Below are 23,845 nucleotides of genomic sequence, written 5' to 3'. Positions count from 1 at the left end.
GCCATTCAACATGCAAGATAGGCTGGTGGAATTTCAGATAACAAGAGTCTGCAGAAGTTTCATTGCTATGGTTTCAAATCCATTTGGCAACTAACCTCTAGGAAACTGTGGTGTATCAAGTTTTGGTGTAGTGTCAAAGAACAGCCATAATTACCTGATAAGGCTAATAAAATCATCCCCACTTTTCCAGCCACTTATCTGTGTGAAGCTGGGTTTTTTTTCACATACTTGAATCAAAGCAATGTATCACAACATATTAAATGCAGACAAAGATACAAGAATCCAGATTTCTTTTATTAAAGTGAACAGTGAAGAGAGTTACAGAAAATATAAAACAGTACCACTCTCTCAGCACAGTTTTTTGTTTTGGAAAATATACAGGTTTTAATTGTTCTTAAAAATATATTTATGCAGACATATAATGGGTTTAATATTATTTTCAATAAGTACTTAAAAATTTTTCAGTTTTAGTTTCTAATACAGTAAATATTGCTAGGTATTCCAATATAAACAAAAGCTCTTTGGAATCTTTAGTCATTTTTAAGAATGTAAAGGGAACTTGGAACAAAAGTTTGAGACCACTGATTTAGATGATCTTGCAATTTTTTCAATTCACAATAATTTTGAAATGCTAAGTTATAATCAAACGTATTTTCCACAGGGAGCAGTTCTGAAGCCAGAGCTGAAAAGAGACCCAGTCAGTACGAGGGTCAAGTTAAAGATTGTCCCCCACCTCCTTCGTTCTAGACAAGCCGCAGAAACGTTCCCAGCTAACATCCAGGTAACTCATTCTTTTCAGAGAAAAATGGCCTGTTTACAGCTTTTATGTCTGTCTAATTAGAGAAAGAACTGCATTAATGGATAATAAGAGGTAGGTTAATGAGTATAACAAGATTAATGAGATTCCATCTCTTTTCTGTCTGAAGTTTAGCTGCATAAAATACTTACAAATTTTTATTACATGATATTTACTATATATGGTTACTATTCTCCCTAAATATATAGTGATAATCTCTTTCAAGCTAGTGTCTTTCTGTGTGGCTTTTTTTCAAAAGTGGTACTACCAGAAACTTGGTCACTTAAGTGGGAAAATGAGTCATCCTTACCTGGAACCCCTTGTGAAGGCAGTGGCCAAATCCTCTGGACCCTGCCGCCGTGATGTCGTCATCTCCCTAACCCTGATGCTGACGTTAGTGGAGATTGTCACTTCTTGTTTTGGTTATCACGGTCGTCCTCCTTGCTTCCCTGCCTCTGGTGCTGCCCACAGCCAGTCTGTTTTCTGTTGCCATGAGAATTATTTTTGCAGTTGGAAATCCTCGTGCTCTGTTAGCGTGGGATACAAGCCCTTCCTCAAAGGCCCTTGCCTTTTATCCAGGTGGTAATCAGCTCAGCTTTGGTGACAGGTTTGAGGATGATTTTATCAGTAGTTACTTGCTTTTGATCTTAAATAAGCCTCAGAGTTTTTCTTGATAATTTTTTCCAAAAAAAATCTGTAAAATGGGTGTAATGAAAGCAACCACCTCACGGCAATGTTGTGGAGACTGAATGGGGTAGCAGATGGGAGCTTTAGAGCGCTGTGATTAGTGCTCATTCAGTTAGGGAGCTCGCAGTCAGTGGTGGAGAGGTGGCAGTGAACTCACCCTTCTGGTCTCTTATCTTGCCCCACCCTTGCCCTGTGCCTTGTGCTCCAACAAGATTGTCGCTCTTTAAGTATGCTGTTCTCGTGGCTCTGCCTCCACTCGCACGCACCCTCTGCCTGGCATAGCTCCCCTCCCCTGTAGCCTGGTAAACATCTACTCCTGTTTCAGAATTTGCTCTAGTGTGTTGCCTCCTGTCTGTAATGTCCCTGTTTCCTGCCTCTCCTCTCTTTCTGTCCCAAAGTAAGGACACGCTCCTCTTGCTCACTGTGGTGGACAGACTTCTTCCTGTCTTAGCATCTCTCCCTCTTAGGCTTATTTGTTCAAGTGGCTGCTTCCTCCTTCTTTAGTCCCATTGTCTGGGTGTCTAATATCTGACTGATTTCTAGTACTCCGTGCTGTGTCCATAAACATAAAATAATCACAGAGCTTCTTCCATTTCACTTTCCAGGCACTGTTTCCCTGACAGCATCTTGATAATTTTGGTTTAGAAAATTTGGTTGTAGTAACACTACATTACATAATAAGCAGCTAGAATTTTGGAACTACATATTCATAGACATCCTGTAGGTGTACACTTTATTTGTAGTTATTTATGTTTTCAGAATAAGTCCAGCTAAAATTTTGCACATTCAAAGACAGACTCATTGTTCGTCACCCATGAACGGTCTCCCTTTTCTCATCAGCTTCATTTCACGATGAGATTGTCCTTCTCCAGAGTGGTCCCCACCCCCTCCCTTCTCCACCTCTCTGTCAATCACAGGATTCTTGAAGCCATCGTTCAGATGAGCCTCTTCTTTCCTGATACCAAAACTTTTAACTCAGCACTTCCCCTTGATTTGAATGTACTAAAGCACCCAGCACACAGTTCTTTGCATGTAATATGTGAGCCATGACTTTTATTTTTTTCTCCACAAAACTTCAGTGTTCAAATTAATCCTTTTACTTCTGTCATCTTATCGTAGTATTTGACATAATATAGCATTGTCAGATAGGCTTTCTAAAATAAAATCTTTTCCGAATAATGTAGCACTTGATTATACATTGTCCTATATCATTTTTAATGTCTGGACATTGTGACTTCTCAACAAGACAAGGCAACTGGATAGCAGTGCTGCTCTGTTTTGCATCTCACGGAACCTTGCGTGGTGTTGATTTTACAGCAGAGGCTCGGTACTGTTCTGTGTCCAGTCACAGGGGATTGTTAGGTAAGATCCAGAGCACTGCTGGTAGTCTTAGGAACCAGAGCATGGAGGTTTTTTTTTGTTTTTTTGTTTTGTAAGTGTAACTGTGTTTCCCACAAAAAGTAGGAAGTTGAGTAGTTTAGATTTCTTTGATGTTGATTTAATGTCTGAACTTTGTGGTGCCGCACAGGACTTGTCTACTCCGGGAGCTTTTTGCCTTTAGATCTGACTACTCAGTACATGGAGCACCTACACCCTGACTGTATACTTGTGGAATGCTTTGGTATTTTCCATGAAGCTTTTGTTATACTTTGTCCTGAATGACTATGTGTAATTAAGAAATCTAATACCCCCCAACATGACGTTATCTGCTGATGTCCCCTTTGTGACAGTGGTGGCCCACTGCAGCGTGAACATATGTTGTTTCCTAGTGTTAGACCTACAAGTTTTGCAGACTCGTCAGATCAACCATTTGTTTGTTTCTCCACAGACTACTGGTTGAAGCTACTGATTGACTTCCTAAGTCGGTCAGCAAAAATATTTCTATTAAAAAGAGCTGCGTTAATTTTGAAGAACAAGGTGTAGTCCAAAAGATTGGCTGTCGATTCCTTAATAGTATTTGAAAACAGTAAATTGCTATTCTTGTTAATTGGTGTTCTTAAGATTGTTCCTTTCTCATAGGTGGTGTATGATGGACTCTTTGGTACAAATACAAATTCAAAGTTAAGAACATTATCCCTGCAATTTGTGCATCACATTTGTGTAACGTAAGTTTTTTGAACTGTTTATCTGTGAAGTTTTCAAGGTGTTGGAGTGACCAAGTGATGCAAGTATATCTTACTTAGAAAGAAATCATATTTGCTTATCTTACAAGTATTTCATATTTTAATAGACTATTTAAACTTACTTCAGGGGGAGGGTAACCTTAGTGGAGTGAGTGCCTAGCATGCACAAAATCCTAGGTTCAGCCCCCAGTACCTCCCATTAAATAAACAAACAAGCAAACAAACCTACCTAATTGCCCCCCACCAAAAAACTAAAAAACCCCAAATGGTAAAAACAAACGAAAAAACAAACTTACTTCAGTTATGTCTCTATTTGAAATAATAATCTGAGAAGATACGTAGTTATGAGATTCTTATATCTTGCTTTGTATATGTGTTATATTTTTAAAAGCTGTCCAGAAATCAAGATTAAACCATTAGGTCCAATGCTTTTGAATGGCCTCACCAAGCTAATCAATGAATATAAAGAAGTAAGTGACTTGTTTTTTAAATTTTTGTTAACACTTTATATTTTATTTTCTGTTATAAACTTCTCTGCTCTGTATGTTGATAAAGTTTGCTATCGTTCCATCATTTCTTAACATTTTTAATTGAAGTGGTGCAAATTTCAGAAATTACTTCCATTGTTTGCCCTTTTATTTATTTATTTTTTGGAAATAAGTGTTAAAAACTGGTAAGATCTCGAAGGGGGTCTTGTCACTACTTGAAATAACATTTTTAAAAGCTAGTACATTTTATTTTACTTTTAGGCTCTGTGCAAAAATGGAATGAAAATAATTAAATTTTATTTTATGATTTATTTCCTTATTGGTCTATTTGCATTTGCTTGTATTGAGAAAGTGTTCATTCTTAGGTGCTGAGGTTTTATTGATTCAAAATTCTGTCAAAACATGCATTCAGTAAATTTTTGATTCCTTAAGCTAAGTGGGATGAGGAGTCCCTGGACTGTAGATTTTCATATCCTGTCTTCCCTTGCTGTATCACTCCTGCCATCTCTGGTATTTCAGGGGAGTTTGCTAATAAAGGTAAGGTTTCAAGAACTCCAGTTAGCATTGTTTTCCTGAGTCTTAGCTAAACATGAATGCATGTTTGCAGTAGTTTAGTGACCAAGGTTTTGCCATTTGGAGTTAGAATTGAGTTTGAATCCTGGTTTTGTTCCTTGGTGAGTTACTTAACTTCTTTGGATCTCTGTTCTTTATCAGAAAAATGAAAATAATAATATTACTTTATTGGATTATTGTGAAGATTAAATGAGATAATACATGTAACTTGTTCAGCGCGGTGAAGGTGTATTAGCAGATATTATCATTAGTGAAAAGCTGTTCATTTAGTCTGCCGCTGTGCTTTTTGGCAGTGTTAGGCCTGACTCTCTCGTTCTATTGAATAGCGCTCGCATGGGTTCTTTAAGGCCTTGGGAACCTTTCAGATTATTTTTATGGCACAGATAATCAGATGCTTTGGATGGTTGGTAGAAATAAAAACGCTTTGGGCTTTCAGGGGAGAGACTGTGGATTTGAAAATAGGTTAGAGAGGTCAGGTAAACCACAGAGCTCTAACCCTCTCACCTCCAGATGGCACCTGCATGTCTTCCCAACAGATGAACCCGTAAGAGCGGCCACCTAGGTGTGTGGGTCCTGTGTTAAATGTAAACTTCAGCTCACGGTCGTGTTACCATGTTTTGAGTAATGTCAGACTATTGGATTTCATAAAACCATGTGAAATTCTGTCTGTATCTTGAGGTGGGAACCTCACTAACTTACCTGATGACTGTGGTCCCTTAAATTTTTTATGATGGAAGATATGAGAAGAAGATGTTTGATATAGTGCAGATTTTTAGAAAATTTCTCTCTAGCTTATTGCAGTTTTGGGTGAGAGAGGGTGGTGGATACTACTCTGTTGCGCCAGTGGTGAATTTTCTAATAAGCTAAGCTCGTTTCCTAGTATATGTTGGTGGTGAGTTTTAGTATTTGCAGGTTACACAGTATTGAAAATAATCCTGAACTGAGCACCAGCTAAGAGAACCTCTTTATATGTGACCACTGCATTTTCCTTTTGGAGTGAGTCGGGGGTGTAAGGTTTGGTTTTGTTTGGTCTTTCCTTTTTGTAGAGTGATGCATTCTGGGTTTGGACATTTTTGTTTGTTCAGATGCTGATATCATGTAGTTAGGTAGAGTCAGTCCTAGGTTTAACAAGGAGTAAAATAATGCATTTAATTGCAGCAAAAAGGTTTTGCCGTTTACTGTGTTTTTTGTTTTGTCTGCTTTTTGTTCTTTTTTTTTTCTTTCTTAATTTCAAGGATCCTAAGCTACTGTCAATGGCATATTCAGCTGTTGGAAAACTCTCCAGGTGAGTAAACTCTTTTTCAGTGAGAGATAAACTGTTGGTAAACTAAGAAAAATGATGTGGCATTTAATAATGGATGGAGAGTAAATTTCTTATGATTCTGAAAGGAAATGTATTTAATGGCCATAGGTGGTTTAGAAATGCCTTTCTTGTAGAAGGATAATGATGTGAGACATTTTAATTTGCATTTGAAGATATGTTACCGTATTAATGGCAGTCTTGAAATGAGATTTTGAACTGGATTGTGTCATCATATGTTACATTCTTGCGCCCTAAATCGACCTTAGGTGTTCTTGTTGCAACTTACTACTAGTCTTTATAATCCCAATAAGCAAGGTTTTTCTAGTGATTCTCCTCTTTTTATGGTGGTATATTACGATTCCGAGTGGCCCTGTTATGGAAAGTGGATGTTTTTTTCTTCTGCTGAGTATGATTTCCGGCACTCAGTTCCTCCCGGTTTCCTCTTCCTTCACTATGTTTCTAAGCCGGGGGACGGAGGTGCAGCCTCCTTAGTGGCCCCAGGTGCCGCTTCCACCCCGGTGCAGGTTCCGTATTGGCCTGTGAAGACGGGGTCTTGCTCTTCTGCACTGCACAGGGAGGGGAGTCTGGGGCTCAGAAGAAAGCCACTTCAGATCAACCGATACAGCACAGAGTTGTCAGCAGACCTTGTCCCTTGTGCGTTGGCATGAAGTGACAAAGCTCCTTATCACCATAGTCTTTAGTTTAATAGCAGTTTAGTCTTAATTATCTATTTTCTTTATTTTAAAATCAGAAATGTTAACTGAATGCATGGAATATTATGAGAATATCTGGATACTGTATATGTATGTATATTAATCGAGGGTGACTTAGATTAGACAGTTGAAGAATTAAATATTTACTTTAAAAGTATTTGGCTCTTTGGGGAGGCAATCCGGTGATGCTGACGTGGTGCTCAGGGGTGAAAGTGCAAGTTCAGGAGAATTGGTGTTTAGTGTCATTTTCTTCTACCTCGTGGAAATTCATGATGGTAATGATGGTCTCATGTTCTCTTACAGTCGAATGCCCCATTTATTCACTAAGGATATAGCTCTTGTGCAGCAGCTCTTTGAAGCCCTGTGTAAGGTAGGGAAGCACCTGGCCAGTGTATGTGTTCTGTTTGGATGCTCACTTGGAAACGCAACACGTAGGGAAATGCCATCATTATCGTCTTCCTAGGAAGAGCCCGAGACACGACTAGCAATTCAAGAAGCATTGTCTATGATGGTTGGAGCTTACAGCACCTTGGAAGGAGCACAGCGGACTCTCATGGAGGCCCTTGTGGCTTCGTACTTAATAAAGGTGAGTCCATCTCTGTGCACTGCTGTTGCTGGTAGTATTTGCATTTCGCATTTTTAAGATCAAAGGCTGAACTGTGCTCCTCCTTAACTCGTGAGAGTGAAGAGGAATATTTGCAGTCACTTGGACTGTGATTTATGATCAGTTTTTAATTCTTCATTATGGGGAACTGATTTTAGTGGAGAAGGAGTAGTGATGTTCACAGAGGCCTTGTGTTTAAAGCCTTTGTTGCTGGAAAACTGTTCTTAATGCTATGTTCTCCCAGTTGGAAGTGTCTTGACTGGCAGCTGAGCGCTGCAGTCCACTGGGGTGGAGTTCTGTGGGTGACATTGTGGGGGGAAAGCAGAAGGAAAGAAACGAGCCTGTAGGAAGTAAGCCAGTACCATGTACATGTTCTTCTTCCTTCTTGTCCTCTTTATGTGCCTGGCATGGGCGTCTGGAGGAGAATTTTGAATACCCATATGTATGCATGTTATATCATACACAATATGAGCTGTTATGTATTTAGTCAATTTTTTGTCCTCCATTTCTAGGAATAGAAGGAGAGGGAGATTAGAAGAGGGAGTGATGTCAAATGTTGGTGAGATTAATGTGAATTACATCTTACTGAAAGTTGCCTACTGTGTTTAATACATTTATATTGAGAAAATTATTAAAGGTTCAGAAAAGTATCTAGTTTTTATTGAGATATAACAGGATAATTGTGTACACTCAGAAAGCTTATTATAGGTAGAGTCCCTTTGTAGATGCTCCTGGTGTCCAGGTACCTGGTTCACGGTCATATAACATGGACAGAGAAGTAGCGACTTACTCGGAAGCTCGTTAGAATTGAGTCGTTAAAACTTCCCATAGGTTACCTTGCAAGGGAGTGTCATGCTTGGCTGGTGCATGGGGGTGCTGGTTATACTTATGCAGATCAAGCCATAGAACAATATTACCAAGCCAAAGGTAATTTATTTTCTTTTCTCAGACGACGTGTAAGGCAGCCAGGCTCTGGGCTAAATCATACAGACTAGTCGTTAGTGTCATTGCCCTGTAAAGCAGCCCAAGGAATGTTAAAGAGCAGGGACACCTTATATTATCTCTAAGTATCTCTCATCTCACTTACACTGTGACTGGAGGAATGACTTGGGGGAAGGGACATGCAGGTAAAGTTTCAGCATCACTGGATTCTACCACTGCTTTCCTGGTTGAACTTTGTATTCAGAGATTACGCTCTCAATCTGTTGAAGTCAACTGAATGTATTTACTTAGTTGAAACTTTGCTTTGGAGTCAGTTTTAACTTTAGAGCTAATCTGAGAATGTTGGAGGTGTTTTGCTTTAAATTTGTAGGGATTCCAAGTAAGCTCTTTTTGTGTTTCCTGCAAAGTATCTGAATTTCACTCATGTGGCTGAGTTTGAGACTTGGGGAGGCAGAGGGGGTGGCCAGAAACTGCCATAGTAACTTTGGTCCTGTGGTTGGGCTGAGGATGTACACCTCTGGCTGGTCTGTGTGGGGTTCCTGCTTTACCTGGAGGGTCCTCTTAGGTCATAAAGGTACTTTTTAAATAATATCATTGTCCAAAGACTTTTATACAGCATGACTAAAGATCTTGACTAAATGATTTTGTTTATTTACCATATTTATTGAAATAGCAACTTAAATTTTGATTGTGTATAATTAAAAGGACTTATATCTTGACTGGGATGAGTTATTGGCAATTGAATTCTTCTTCTTCTTTTTTAATCTCTATGTGTTTATGTGTATATGCCTGTGTTTATGTGTCAAATAGCCTGAAGTTCAAGTTCGACAGGTGGCTGTGAAATTTGCCAGCACGGTGTTCCCCTCAGATCATATACCTTCCAGATATTTGCTCTTACTAGCTGCAGGAGATCCGTAAGTTTCAAAGGTGTTAATTTGAATTTGGGTTCATTTAAAGTTTTATTTGAAAATTACTAAAATTTACGTAGTTTGTAATGTTGGTCTGTGCAACTTAGAAGCCCTTTATTAGAGTTAAAATTATAGGCCCTCTGATATTATATATCTGTGGTCATGTTCTGTCTTGTTTTTTTTCCTGTGGGTAAAATTCAAAGATGCAAGCCACATGACTCTCTAAATCTCATGAAATGTCCAAAAAGGAGTGATTGCTTGTAATGTATTTTATGACTCCTTGCTTTGATGGCCAAGAGTATATTTAAGACAGCTGCCAAATAAAATTACTGTTCTTAATCTTCATATGAGCATTCATTCTCCAGTTGGTGAAATTTATTTTTTATTCTTATTTGTCTTTCTGAAAGACGGGAAGAAGTTCATGGAGAAGCGCAGCGAGTGTTAAGGTGTCTTCCTGGTAGAAACAGAAAAGAAAGTGCTTCTAAGCAGATGCCATCTTTCCCAGAAATGGTATATTATATCCAGGAAAAGGTATGGCTTTTAACTTCAGGTAGCTAGTTTGAGTTATATAATGGATGATGAAAATAAACGGTTTTTTAGATGACACATTCAAAATGCTAATCACTACATGCTGAATAGTGGTAAACTTCCTAACAATATTAATATTTATGATAAGAAGAAGGTACAAAATGAGGAGAAAAATAGAAATCTCAAATGTAATTAATCTGTTTTGCTCAAATCTAAATTACTTACGATTCCTTTTATGCCCTTCAGCATTCTGGCTGTGTTTAAAATTATTCCCTTTGCACAACGTGCTTAAAAACATCTTTTTATTTTTAAGGTTATTATTTAGGTCATCATAAGTTTAAGAATGCTTCAGGGAGCAGTTCATATTTTTTTCCACTGTGATCGTAAGAGAAGATCACATCGTTTGCTTTTGCAAGTCTCCCACATTGGCTGGTAGCTCAGACAGAGTGTTAGCAGTCATGACCCCCGCCCTGGCCCTGTCCTATTGTTACAGTCACGTTTCTCTAGGTGCGCTGGGGCTGCCTTACTGCCTTCCACCTCTACTGCTGGTCTTAGCTTTTTGCTTAGATAGACGTCTTATGTGGCAGCCGCGGGTCTCTTCTCCACGGCACTGTCAAGTTTGTGGTCGGAAGATGCTCTCATGCTCGTATTTTCTTTCTACCTCCTTTGTTAATGAGAAGAGCTGGCGTGCAGTGGCTGGGGGCGCTGTGTTAGCAGGCTCCTCGGGAGTCAATTTTTTCTTTTTATTTTTTATCTCAGTTGTTACTGTGTCATCTTTGGAGCTGTTTTCTTTTTCTTTTTTTCCTTCTTTTTATTAAAGCACGGTTGATTTGTAGATTTATTCTTTTTCAACAAACCAGTCAAAAGGCAACACAGCTGTCACTTAGGGTTTGAGGTCTGTGCACCATCAATCATGACTAATGGAAAAATGTTTTGACTAGAAAAAAATAGTAGCCAACAATAATACGGCTAGAAATACAGTTAGTTTTGAGTTGAGAAAGGGTACATGTGCTTTGTTTTTCAGTAATTGGTTTTGGGGGGCTTATTTTTATTAGGCTTCCCATCGAATGAAAACTCCAGCCAAGTACATGACTGGGACCACTGTCCTTCCATTTAACCCAGCAGCCTTCGGAGAGGTAGGACTGGCATATATTTCCATTTTGCTTTTACTAAAGGGTCTTAATGTTACAGTCAAAGATATGTCCGTGAATTTTTTGTGTTCTAGATAGACTCATATTGTGACATCGTTGTTTTATACCAGACTGTTTATTAGGAAAATAGTACTCGGTAGTTGACATTAATTCATTTAATTGACATTTAATTCACAGTTGACATTTAATTCATAGTGGAGCCTAGAAATGTGTTTATTTCAGTGAGTTTCCCTTCGTGAAAGAGCTGGAAGCTCTGCATTGGCTGCTGTTGGGAGTTTACAGCAAATTGGATTTGGGTGTTAAAGGCAAGAATATGTTGAGGTTATTTGGATTATCTAGTTTTAAAGGTTGGAGAATTAGATTAATTTGTCACATTTACTGAGGGAAATTCTATTGTCTGTGGTCACTGAGTTGCACTAATTAAATGGCAAGAGATAATCGTGTTCGGAGTAAGAATTCTCCCAGTGAAGTTGCTGCCTGTCTAGTCCGGCTGCCCGGGGAGAGCTTCCAGAGGGCTCCTTAGCAGCTGATTTATGTCAGAGGCTTTTATGGCATATAGCTACTCTTCTGCAGATGATTTGAACCTGTTTTCTCAAATTCTTGTGTCAGTGGAGAGGAAATGCAACTGGAGTTCCACAGGAAGAGATCCTTGGCCCCGGGTTTCTGCCCAGTGCCTGTCTACACACATACACCTTTAAAAAAAAATAATGATTTTCATTGTAATCTTTTAGACTTTGAAAGTAGGGTTTGCATTTTAATTCCATTAAACTTCATTAAAAAACACTTTTTGGATTATAAAAGCTGGTTATGTAAATTTTGCTCCATTATGGTAATTTCAGTTCACATATTGAGTCATGTTTTCCAGCTTCTGTGAGGCTTGTTGAATAGCTTCATGGAGGGAGGGTGGGGGGAATCAAAGCTGGGAACTGTCACTCTGAAGACTGTCCTCCCACCCTGATCTCCTGAGGGGCTTCTCTGGTCTTCTTCCTTCTGTCTTCAGATAGTTCTGTACTTGCGCATGTGCCTGGCTCACAGCGCGGGAGTGGTGCCCACCTCTCAGAGTCTGGCTGACATGCAAGATCACGCCCCCGCCATTGGACGCTATATACGGACTTTAATGTCGGGCAGCCAGGCAACGCCCTCGTCATCGTCTTCCAAGAGTGGAGAAACCAACCCTGTGCAGATCTACATTGGCCTGCTTCAGCAGCTGTTAGCAGGTGTTGGAGGTAGGAGGTCATGATGCTGAGGACAGATACTAAAGCACTTCAGGAAAAAGCTAATTTTCAACTCAGCTGAGAATTTATAGCATAGTTATTTTCTCTCTCCACTCCTGTAACTGAACATTAATCTTTGTTTCTTTTTTAAATGCATCTGATTCATCTTTGATACACTGTTTCTCTTTTCAGAAAGAAATGCTAACAATAGGTAACATATTTTTACTTTGGAAGTGGGGTGAAGAACAGGGCATCTTCTTATAGACAACCAGTCTGTAAATTTGCTCTTTATAGGCAACTAGTCTGTAAATTTGCTGTACTGTATTTGGGTTCATTTTTCTCTCGTAGAACTGGGGAATGCCTCCTAAAGCAGTAGTAGCCTTATGCTTTAAAGGAATTTAGTGATCTCTGTATGTTTATTTCTTCTCTTGAAATGAAAATGGTTCTGAATTCCTTCTTACTTAGGTTTGCCAGTCATGTACTGTCTGCTGGAAGCAGTCTCAGTGTATCCAGAAAAGCTGGCCACCAAATTTGTAGACAAAACAGAATGGATAAAGGTATATCCTGTGCACGTGTATTTCTTTTTGATTCTGTATATTTTAAACTTCAGTCTCATGATTTCGTCTTCCTACCTGTGTTCCCGTGACCTCTTCTGCCTTTAGGTCATTTTGAAAATTCTCTCATCATCAAGCGCTTACTGGGAAGCATGTAGGTCAGTGTACCGCAGTGTTCCATCTAGGTGAGAGTGGGAGATGAACTGAGAGTCATGCACATAAAAAAGTTATTTTTCTGTTTTGAAAAAATGTTTTTAAAGTAATAGATTTGTATAGTTTAAATAAGAAATGATGGAAAACATCTCCTTTCCATAACTGCCTCTCACCTCCCCAGCGCCCCTCACCTTCCTGCCTCGTCCTCTCTCACGTGATGCACATGTTGTCCCTTATTTGTGTGTGGCCTGCCTTCCAGAGTTTACTTAACACATGTACCCACATGAAATAAGCATTTTTGATTTGTCTTCCCTTTCTCACACGGAAGGTATTACACTTTTCACACTGTTTTATACCTTATTTCTTTTACTAAGTATTAGAACGTGGAGTTATTCCTATACAACTCTAGAGAGAACATCTTCTTTGTTTTAACAACTTCATGGTTTTCCTCTGGAGAACTGTGGCATAATTTAATCCAGATCCTTGCTGACGTCTGCTCAGGGTACTTCCAGTCTGCTGCAACGCGCAGCCCACCGTTTTGAATATGAGCAGGTATATTTTTAGGTGGATTCCCCGGAAGTGGAATTGCGGACCTGCGGATGCAGTTTGAACAGACAGTGCACATCCTCCATACGAGTGGTTCCGGTTCACACTCCCACTGGCCATGCTGGAGAGTATTTTTGTCCCATGGTCACACCAAAAGGGTCACCAGGTTTAGCAAATAAAAATATAAGATGCCCAGTTAAACTTGAATTTCAGATAAACAGTGAACACTTTGTCAGTACAGGTGCGGCTCATACAGTTTTGTATACTTCTTGGGCTACATAATGCAGTTCTTTTTGCAAAATGCAGTGTGAATTATGGTGATATGTACAGATTTTCTCTTTGAGTGTGAAAGCATGAATGTAATTTACCAAGAGGAGTGAGTTTTGCACTTTCCTGGAAAATCTAGTCTCATGAAATTGCGTCTAGTTTAAAAAGGATTTTTATTCTTAATGAGTATTTGCTGTTTTTAAAATGACCTTAGAATTTTTGACCTTTGATCTTGTGGATCAGGGGTTATTAACCAATGAACTGTGGACCAACTCTGGCCTGCCTCCTGCTTATATGGCCTGCAAGCTAAGAGTAGTGTTTACATTTTTAAATGGTTGAAAAAAAATCAAAAGACAAATAAAGTTTCCTGATGTGAGGATAGCAGTGTGCATAAAATTGTACTGGCACCCAGCCACCCCCATTTGTTGTCTGGTATTGCTTTTGTACTGTAACAGCAGAGTGGAATGGTTGCCACACATTGGCCCTTTACAGAAAACATGTGCTGACCTCCATTTTAGGTCATCCGTGTATTAATCCCACCTGTTTTATACTTTGTGTCTTGATGAAAACGCACATAAGGTTTTGGTCTGTAACTCAGCTTTTGTTTTGAAATAATAGCTTTTTGTGTTTTTTTCTCATAGATACCAGTAGATTGGACATGACAATGTATACTTTATTATTTTAACTCTAAATGTTAGAAGTTGTCAGCAGGGAGTTGATCATATGTCATGTGTGTGTTTCTCCTTCTGTACCACTCAGAGTCTGATGAACAGCAGTAAAGAAGAGATGCGTGAACTGGCCGCCTTGTTTTATTCTGTGGTGGTGTCTACTGTGTCGGGAAACGAGTTGAAGTCAATGATAGAACAGCTTATAAAGACTACAAAGGACAGTCACGTATGTTATCAGTTTTGTCTTCGTCCTTTTTGTGGGAAATAGTAGTTTTATAAAAGCATCTGATATGTTTGTTGTTCTTGTGTTCTCATTTGTAAAATGAACTCACAGACTCCTTGCTTTTATGATTGTAAAGATTAAGTGAGATAGATGATGCACGGATTCAGTCAGTTCATTCAGTAAACTCTAGTGCCTTGTGTCCCATAGGCGCTGTGCTAAGCGCTAGGAATCCAGCGGGGAGTGAGTACGTGAGAAGCCCTAGCTGGCACCGCTTGGCGCTTAGAAATGTTAGTTCCTTTTTTCTTCCCCATCTGCTGCCACTGATCACTGTGCCTGGCCCAACAGAAAACACTGTTGAAACCACGCGCTTTCACGTGTCTCATTGCCTACCTTGTGTTTGGAGGTTTTAGCAAGTAGAAATAGAACCTGTTCATTGTATTTTGTTGGCAGTCATGGGAAATGATGCTTGAAAGTTACGATGTAGTCATGTATAGTCACGTGAGTGCTGTAAGCTGGGAGAAGCATTAAGTGCTTATAAGAGCGCACAAGGGAGTCACCTCACTCAGAGCTGGAGTGGGTGTGGGGTTAGCAAATCTAAATCTTGAAGTGAGTCAAGACTCAGCTTAAGTGCTCAGAGTTCTCTGTGTTAGAGACTCAAGGTTTCTCTTGTTCCCTGTCTGATTTATTGACATCCAGTGGCACCTCCAGGGACCGCTATTCTTTGGCCTTATGTTTTGTTGGGAGAGGTGACTGTAATTAACACACAGTTGTTTCATTCATGCCCGTGTGAGAGAGACAGACAGAGATATGCTATTGTGTTGTTAAATCCAGAGCCCAGAGATTCAGCACGGATCCTTGCTTGCATTGGGATTCACAGTAGGAAGATATTTGGCTAAAAAGAAAATGAAAATGGCAGAGCAACAAGACCTGGAGACAGACGCCGACTTCCTGCCCGAACAGGAGGACCTCATCCAGAGCGCGACAGAAACCATAGGTGATTAACGTGCTGATGCTGACTTGGATGGCAGCATGATTAGGTTAAAATTTTTTGAGCTAGGTGAAAATTTATTATAACATTTTAATTTCTTTCTGTAGCATTGCGTTCTAAACACACAAGCTTTTTCACAGAATCTTGATGCTAAATAAATTCTGTGTTTTTAATAACAACGAAAGTAGTCTGGTTTTTCTATATTTTTTCCTATATGTTCCTATTTAACAGAGATGATCCCGTTATGGGAAAAAATTTAAACATTAAGAAAGGGCACTACTCTGTGGTGGTGTATTACTAAATAAATGCTAACAAATTATCAACTGGGAAATATTGTGGGCTTTGATTTTGTTTTGCTGTCTTTAAAAAAATCTAGAGTACACTGCTGTTTGCTTTGGATCTCAAGGGGAATGATTCTCTGTTTTGTCTACATGTACTTACAGGCTCATTTTTGGACAGTACATCACCCCTCCTGGCAATTGCTGCCTGTACAGCCCTGGGTGAGATTGGCCGAAACGGTCCACTCCCAATCCCCAGTGAGGGATCTGGCTTTACCAAATTGCATCTTGTGGAAAGCCTGCTAAATAGAATACCGTCCAGTAAAGAAACAAATAAGGCAAGTCTCTTCCTGGTACCCTTCCCTTCTGAAATCCTTTCTATTCGTAGGTGAGTAAATGCGTGAAAATGGAATCATGTAAGGATAGATGGCACTTCAGCTGGAGGAAGGTTTAATGTGAAAAAAGGAGAATTCGAGATGGCTGTTGAAGTTTGAGTTGGGGGATGATTTGTGCACAGTCTTTGACCCAGTTACGCCAATTTAGACCCATAACTGTTAAAGTTTGGGTTAATATTAAATGCATCAGGTAATTCTTTTGTCGTGCAAAAGAGTAGGTAATGAAGTGTTAAATAGTTTTATTTTTTTGTAATTCCAGACCAGATCTAAATCTTAACCTCCTACAGCCAATTTAGTTTTAAGAAATCTGGGCATTTGTAAGCAATGTGAGTAATCTTTGAGGAAAAGGACATATATACTTTTTTAGTTTTAGATAAAAACTTTCATAGACTTTAAACATTTTTCTTTGTGGTAAGAGCATTTCAGTGTTGAAGTAAAAGATGATTTGATGAGCAAAATAATCAGTTTACTACAAGTTTAATAAATATGTCATCTTATTCTTGATCTAGCCACTGTTAAAAACTTTGAGATGATCACAGTGTAGTTTTCATTAGCTGTTAGTAACTAGTCATTACTGTCCCTCGTTGAGCAGTTATCTGCCAAGCATATGCTGCCGACTGCTTCGCATTCAGTAATCAATTGAATCCCCAAAAGATCCAGGGAAACAGATAACAGTTGTCATCTCTGTTTTCCCAGATGAGGAAATAGAGTCACAGAGAGGTGAAGTAACTTGCCTGAGGTCACACACAGCTGTAAAGCCTACTAAAATGATCGAGCTGTGACTCCATCTTACATCCTCTGGGCCCAGAATCTACATTTATAACTGTTATAGTTTGTAGGATAATAAACCTAGTTAAATAAACCTAGTTTCTTCCTTTGAAGCGGGGCCCTTAATAAACTCCATTTTATGTCTTTCTGCCTGTAATGTCTTAGAGATGTAATTCTGTAAAATTGGATACTTTAAGAACAACTTGTGCTCATACATTAGTTACACTCCCCCTCCCTCACTTCTCATTTTAGAAACATTGTTCTGAGATCAAGCTGTTGTATACTTTATTGAAAAAAAATTCTCTGGTCTTCCAGATGAAAGAACGAGCTATCCAAACACTGGGATATTTTCCAGTTGGGGATGGAGATTTTCCTCACCAGAAGCTCCTCTTGCAAGGTCTGATGGATTCTGTGGAGGTATTTATATTGCTCTCTGATCATTAGTCACTCAAACAAAAGGCATAATCCAGGTGGAATATTGTGTGCTGTGAGGCTTTAAATTCAACCTTTATTCATTTATCCACCAAGTAGTACTTACTCAGTGGCAGCCTTGGGCTCATCACTGTGGTAGTCAGAGCGTTGACTGAATCACCTGGATGGGGAAGTCCTCTAATTTTTGAGTAAAGCGTGGTACTCAAAAGAAGAAGGGGAAACTGCCCCCATCAGCTAGATGTGGGGAGGGGGTGACTGTGACTTAGCTTCTGTCTTCTAGACAAGTGTCCAGTGTCGTGGAGAAGACCTACGGGTGGACGGTGGCTAGCCAGCGTGCTCAGTGTCTTAACATGGCCTGATCTGGCCCCTGATGGGGCCTTGATTCTTGTCACTCACTCACTCACTCACACTTTTTACAGCAGTCTCTTTGCTTTAGCTTTTAAATGTAGCCCACACGTCCTCCTTTCTCAGGTGTTGTTGCAGCCCGTTAAAGACCTCCCCGACCCTTCAAACTAGAGTAGGTCCTTTAGTTATTTGTACTTTCATGCCTCTCCATTCTTCACACCATTTATCACCATTTCTAACTGCCCGGTAGACTGAGGGTAGAGTCTGTTTTGCCCCCCATTATAAAGCAGGGGAGTAAATGAATGAAGAGATGTGTGCACGTCAGGCAGTAGACTCACAGAGGAGGGCGTGGGCGCTTCCATCAGGGAGAGCTGGTGCACGTGTTCTGGTGGCGAAGTTGCTGCTGGGTCTCGAGGGTGGGGTGGGGAGAGGGGAGAGCTGCAATTTGAGGAATCAGGCAGCCGAGTGGCAAGGCTGGTGTTAGGATTCAGGTCTCTGGATTCTTGATTCAGGACTTTTAAGGTGAAATTTTTTGACAAGAAATTACACCCCTATCTGGTTCTCCCTGGATGTCACTGACATTGTAACGTCTTGGGGAAAAGCTTGTGATGTCTGCATTTGCTGCTTTTTTCCTTTTTTAAAATCTGTGATAGAGATGAGTTTCTTCCAGTTTTGTTTAAATAAAGGAAGACTTGTCTCAATTCTTAACTTGCTACTGAAGACATTTTAAAAAAATTGAAGTATAGTCAGTTAAAGTGTGTCAGTTTCTGGTGTACAGTGTAATGTGAAGACATTATTTTAAGAGTTTAGAAGTACAGAAATATCTGAAAAGCTGGAAACATGATAGAAATATTAAAGGATAAGAATTTTTAAAAAGCAGGAATCAGGGAAGCAAAATATCTTCACAGTCATCTAAGATGAAGTTCTAAAGGTTTTTTTTTTTCTTGTTTCTTCTAATTCTTTCTTATGGAAAATTTCCAACATACCCAGAAGTAGAGAATAATATATAATGAGTCCCCACGTGCCTGTTTTTGGTTCATCTGTTCACCCGCTCTTTATTTCTAGAATACTTACAGCGAAGCCTAGATATCATATTCGTAAATGGAGTTAGGGAGTTTTGTTTTTGTTTGTAATGCCAAGTACGGTGTTATTTACAATAGGAAACATATTTTAAAAACGCCCATAAAATGAGTCCCTAATATGGGATCCTCTGTGTTGATGTACCTTTTCTCAGCTCAGAGTGGCAGAGAGAAACTCTTGACAAGCGCAGCTGTAGGACTGAAGCCCCTGAATCCCTTCCTTCGGAGTAGGAAGCATGTGGTACCCGCACTGGGCCCTTCGGCAGGACTGGAGCATTTGATCGCTTGACCTTGACATCAGCTAAGCTGTTGTCGGTGTGCTTTGCAGAGTTCTCCCCACAGGTTGATGTTCCCATAGCCCATGCTCTCTTTGCTTCATTCTCTCCTTATTCTCCTGTTCTTAGGTCTCTTCCAGTTCCCAGTAAACATTGGAGAAAAATGCCAGAGGGAACTAAGACAGGTCCAATTCCGTGTTAGTCAGTGATTCATAATTGTGGAGTGTGTCTCAGGGGTAGAGCATTTGACTGCATAATTGTGAAATGTGTCAAAATTTCTAAATCTGATTTTTAAAGTTTGAGTGTATATAATAAAGAATTTTTTTAACTTTTGATCTTTGAAATAATTTCAAATTTACAGTGTGGTTATAAGAATAACGGAAAGAACTCCTGTATACCGTTTATCCAGATTTACCAAATTTTAACATTTTATGTTTGCTCTGTCATTCTGTTTTTTTTTTTTTTTTTCCCGGAACCATTTGAGGGTGACTTGCAGACCTCATGTAAGTTAAGAGTGCAGAGGGGAGGTGTTAATAAGCGGTGATCACTGCTATTGTGCAGTTACTACAAATGGGGTATCTACTGGGAGGTTTATGTGCTTTACCCTCATTTACTCCTTACAGCCTGATGAGGTGGGTGACGGCACTGTTTATGCTCATGTTGTACAGACGGAGAAGTTGAGGCTCAGGGTTTACATATGGGTGTGGAGCTGGTGAGATAGAATTTCTCCCGAGATCTGTGTGGCTTCACAGTCCAGGCCCTTCTCCCCTAAGTGAATGATTCCGTTCTTCCAAAGATTAAAAACCCCTGCTTAGTGGTCCTTTCCTGAGGGTGCAGAGTGCTGGACGGACGTGGAAGAAGGTCCTCAGTCATCCGTGCGTCCCCATCCCTCACTCTGCCTCACTTTCGAGCCATCCGGTTAGCTGAGAGCGTTCCAGGCACAAGAGGGGAAACAGAGCACTCCGAGAAACGGGCCAGTAAGCAGCCTTTTCGTGGAAGTGGATGTTTTCGGGAAATGTTCTCTCTGACTTGTGGCTTTTGTCTCCCTCACTGCAGGCCAAGCAGGTAGAACTTCAGTTCACTATTGGCGAAGCCATCACCAGTGCGGCGACAGGAACCAGGTCCGTGGCTGCCCGGGATGCCTGGCTGGTGACCGAGGAGGAGTATACCCCGCCTGCCGGTACCGTGTAGTCAGCTGATCGGTTTATAACCCCCAAGTAACCCTCCTCTGTTCTTGCTGTCGCCTTTTAAGCAAAAGGAAAAGTGTATATGTTCCATTCTAAGTCGTCTTCCAGTATTTGTATATGTCTTATTGTTTGGCTCAGTCGAGAAAAATAGAGCACGGAATGAGCGAGAACTGCGTTGTGGTCCTTTGACAAGCCAGCCCGGGAGTGGCTCTGCATTTCTGTCTGACTTGTGCTCTTTTCGTGAGGACTGGTGTGTGTAGCCAGTTTCCAAGTCATGTGTGCCCTGACCCTCCATCACATAATGCAGGCCGTGCTCCAGGTGCCTCTGCACTGAGTCGGTCCGGCTTTAGTGGAGGCGTAGGTGGGGGAGCGTGCGCTTGTGCCTGCATGTTACAGACACTGTGACTTCACACGTCTCACGTGCTGCTGATCGTCCTGTAGCACACGGGCCGGCTCTCCACAGCAGACTGTCCAGCTGGAAATGTCAGGAGTGTTGAGGTCGAGGACCTCTGATGTGACAAAGGGCAGGGAAAAAATGGCACAGTAGCTGGAGGAGGAAAGGTCTGTTGCATGTTAGTTTCTAGACAGGAGGTGGAAAAGACAGTAGAGAAAGAAAACTGCTGACACTAGAGAGAAAATGGGGATTTTTTTTTTTTTTTTTTTTTTTAGTTAAGACCATTTTTTTTGAAGTGAAGTTTAAGGTTCAGAGCACAATTAAGAGGAAGGTACAGAGGTTTCCCACAGCCCCTGCCCCTCCACATGCACAGCCTCCCCTATTACGGCAATAATTTTTCACTCTAGGAAACTGAAGTTACCTGAACACCTTTGAAAGGTTATTTAGTTTATGTAGGTTCTGAAATGAATGATTAGTAGTTCTTTCGGCAACTGATTGAAACACCTTAGTCATTTAGATTTTAATATGTTATAGGATTGTTGCTTTGAGTAAATGTTGATTCAAATTTAATTTTTGCAGGAAGCTCTATTCAATTATTTTAATTGCTTCTTGTCATTCTTTGCGTTTCCCCCAGGAGCCAAAGTTAATGATGTCGTCCCCTGGGTGTTGGATGTGATTTTAAACAAACATATCGTCAGCCCCAACCCGCACGTTAGGCAAGCTGCCTGCATCTGGCTCCTTTCCCTTGTGAGGAAGCTGAGCGCCCACAGAGAGGTGAAGGTGAGCCGTGCTGGAGCTGTGGTCCAGCTCTACGGGAAACTGTTAATGGAATACATATCAGCAAGAGGTGATAGGAAGGAAAGGGTGTGACGATTTTGAGGTAAGCTGTACATGAAGGTATGAAGGACGGCAGCTGATACAATTTGGCTGGAAGTTGATTCTTAACTTGAAGGGATAAAGTGCGAAGTGGTCCGGACGGGGAGGCCCGGGCTGCGTGCGCCAGACTGCCCGTGAGCCGTGCAGCCTGCAGGTGGTTCGCCACCTTCAGAGGCGAGCACCCAGCAGGGTCTGTGACTGCCTTGGATCATCAGACTTTGGTGCCACGTAGCGCGTGAGCGAGACGCGTACTCTCCCGAGGAGGTAGAGTTTCAGTGTTCTGAATGCCTTTTTTCTTCTTTCAGTCTCATCTTAAAGAAATTCAGAGTGCATTTGTTTCTGTTCTGTCAGAAAATGATGGTAAGTTATTAGTCAAATACTTGGTTTCCGAGCTTCTTTAAACTTATGTTTTAAATTTTGAAAAATCGGGATTAATGGACATAAAAGAAGGCTATGTGAAAGTCCATTCTTACATATTTATTTATTAATTAGATCAGTTTTGCATTTACAAGTGCAGCCAAGGCCTCCTTTAACATCAGTACTTCTACCAAGTAACAGCTTTCTTCTACTTCTGATTCATTTCCTCTTTATGATTTAAGCCAGGACTGAAAATACGTATGTGGTAGACGTTTCAATGGTTGCTTTGTTTTATAACATGTTTTAAACATGCTGTCTGATACTGACTTTTCATTTTAAAAAAATTGCACACGGGGGACCTGAAGTCCTGTGATTACCTTCATGTGTGCGACTTGCCTCCACTGCCCCTCTGTCGCTGTGCTGTGCACCCTGAGGTCCGGCAGGGCTGGCTCGGTCTGTGAGTTGGATCTTTTGTGAGCGTAGTTCTCATTCACGGGGACTTACATGGTGTCATGTCCATGGAGATGACTTAGTACATTTTCAACAAAATAGGCGGATTGATTGTGTTCTCTTATCTTTACTTTGAGATCATTTTGGTTTAATGTTACAAGTTAAAAATTTTTTTTTTTTTACTCAATGGCCAGTGGACACATTTTCTAAAAGGATTATTGCTTTGTCTGACTTTCGTGTAGAACTTAGCCAAGATGTTGCCTCAAAAGGCCTTGGGCTGGTGTATGAGCTGGGCAATGAACAGGATCAACAGGAATTGGTTTCCACCCTTGTAGAAACACTCATGACTGGCAAAAGGTACAGTGAATTCAAAAATTTCAGTGAGCACACAGAGCAACATGTGCATGCTGAGAATATGCAATGGAAGAAGGCAAGTTTAGCTTTTGATTTTCCTGTTTATTAAATAAGCCTTTTCTAAATCAACAAGTCAATGATTATTATGCTGTGGATAGCTGCTTAATTATCTAGTATGTACTGTTTAGAAGGTAAACTAAACTACTCTTTAGAAACGCACCAGTAGGTCAGGCTTTGAGAATTGAATGATCTCAGGACAGGTACAGCGCTGGATTACAAAAGTACCATGATTACGTTGGCTGAGTGAAAATGGAGGCCCGGAGAGGAAGCCTGGCCGTCGCGCACGGTGTCCCTGAGGAGGGGCTGAGGGGCCGTCATTCTCTTGGTTGGCTGCTGCTTCACGTTACCTTCCTCATAGGAAGGAGCGTTTGCAACGTGTGACCACATCTAATGCAGCGTAACTATGTGGGGTGTCTTTTGCATCTGTTTGTTCTTCCTAGACTTCACTTTACAGACGTCTCAGGCTGATGGGAAGGGTTAGTTGACTTTTTACACCTTGCACACTGCAGATTCTTGATAGGGAATTTGATTTCTCAGTTTACAGATGCAATGCATGCATTCGTTGAATGCTGGTGTGAAACATTTGAGGCTGATTTCAGTTCTTGTTGTTGTTTTGGTTTAGAGCCAAACATGAGGTCTCTGGAGAGACGGTGGTATTTCAGGGAGGAAGCCTTGGCAAAACCCCGGATGGGTAAGTGTGCCGCAGCCATCGATCAGTCACTGGACGTCTCCTGGCGGGGAAGGGAGCACTCACAAAGTTGATTTCCACCCTTGTGGGAAGTGTTGTGTGTTAGTGGGAGAAGAAAAAGCCTAGCGTTTCGGATTGGGTTTCCTGGGAAACAGACTGAGGTGGAGATCTGTGTGCTGGCAGGTGATTGAAGAGTGCCGTAGGGTCGTCCCCCTGGGGAGTGAGGAGCAGGACAGGGCTGGTGGCCACCCGAGGAGGAGCCGAACTGCTGCCCACATGTCTGCAGACCCTGACCTGCCCCAGAGCCCCTGCCCCGGAGCCCTGGGACTGGGCTGGGAGGGCCTCCAGGGTGGTCCTGCCTCCTGCCCCTCCGCAGGCCTTCTCACCCCTGGGTGCCTGGCCATCAGTGGTGGGCTGCTCTGGGGGGGACCTGACCTTGGCCCAAGGGCGTTCTGTCAGTTCCCAGCCAGTGGCTCCC

General features: G+C 41.0%; 1 protein-coding gene across 3 annotated transcripts in view; it reads left to right on the top strand.

Annotated features, from left to right (window-relative positions):
* Nucleotides 1-23,845, top strand: part of ECPAS (Ecm29 proteasome adaptor and scaffold) — a 90,076-nt gene that overhangs the window by 43,617 nt on the left and 22,614 nt on the right. For all 3 annotated transcript variants that reach the window (XM_064490392.1, XM_064490390.1, XM_064490391.1), the window contains 20 exons: nt 662-781; nt 3,503-3,588; nt 3,998-4,076; nt 5,903-5,952; nt 6,987-7,053; nt 7,147-7,269; nt 9,040-9,143; nt 9,545-9,668; nt 10,721-10,801; nt 11,817-12,042; nt 12,496-12,587; nt 14,310-14,444; nt 15,273-15,435; nt 15,873-16,045; nt 17,186-17,287; nt 20,058-20,181; nt 21,217-21,362; nt 21,764-21,818; nt 22,508-22,622; nt 23,302-23,370. In XM_064490392.1, the coding sequence (XP_064346462.1) occupies nt 662-781; nt 3,503-3,588; nt 3,998-4,076; nt 5,903-5,952; nt 6,987-7,053; nt 7,147-7,269; nt 9,040-9,143; nt 9,545-9,668; nt 10,721-10,801; nt 11,817-12,042; nt 12,496-12,587; nt 14,310-14,444; nt 15,273-15,435; nt 15,873-16,045; nt 17,186-17,287; nt 20,058-20,181; nt 21,217-21,362; nt 21,764-21,818; nt 22,508-22,622; nt 23,302-23,370 (2,234 nt within the window). The remainder of the gene's footprint in view (nt 1-661; nt 782-3,502; nt 3,589-3,997; nt 4,077-5,902; nt 5,953-6,986; nt 7,054-7,146; nt 7,270-9,039; nt 9,144-9,544; nt 9,669-10,720; nt 10,802-11,816; nt 12,043-12,495; nt 12,588-14,309; nt 14,445-15,272; nt 15,436-15,872; nt 16,046-17,185; nt 17,288-20,057; nt 20,182-21,216; nt 21,363-21,763; nt 21,819-22,507; nt 22,623-23,301; nt 23,371-23,845) is intronic.

This window comes from Camelus dromedarius, chromosome 10, assembly GCF_036321535.1.
Source record: "Camelus dromedarius isolate mCamDro1 chromosome 10, mCamDro1.pat, whole genome shotgun sequence".
Classification (NCBI taxonomy): Eukaryota; Metazoa; Chordata; class Mammalia; order Artiodactyla; family Camelidae; genus Camelus; species Camelus dromedarius.
This window is presented reverse-complemented; position numbering and strand designations above follow the sequence as displayed.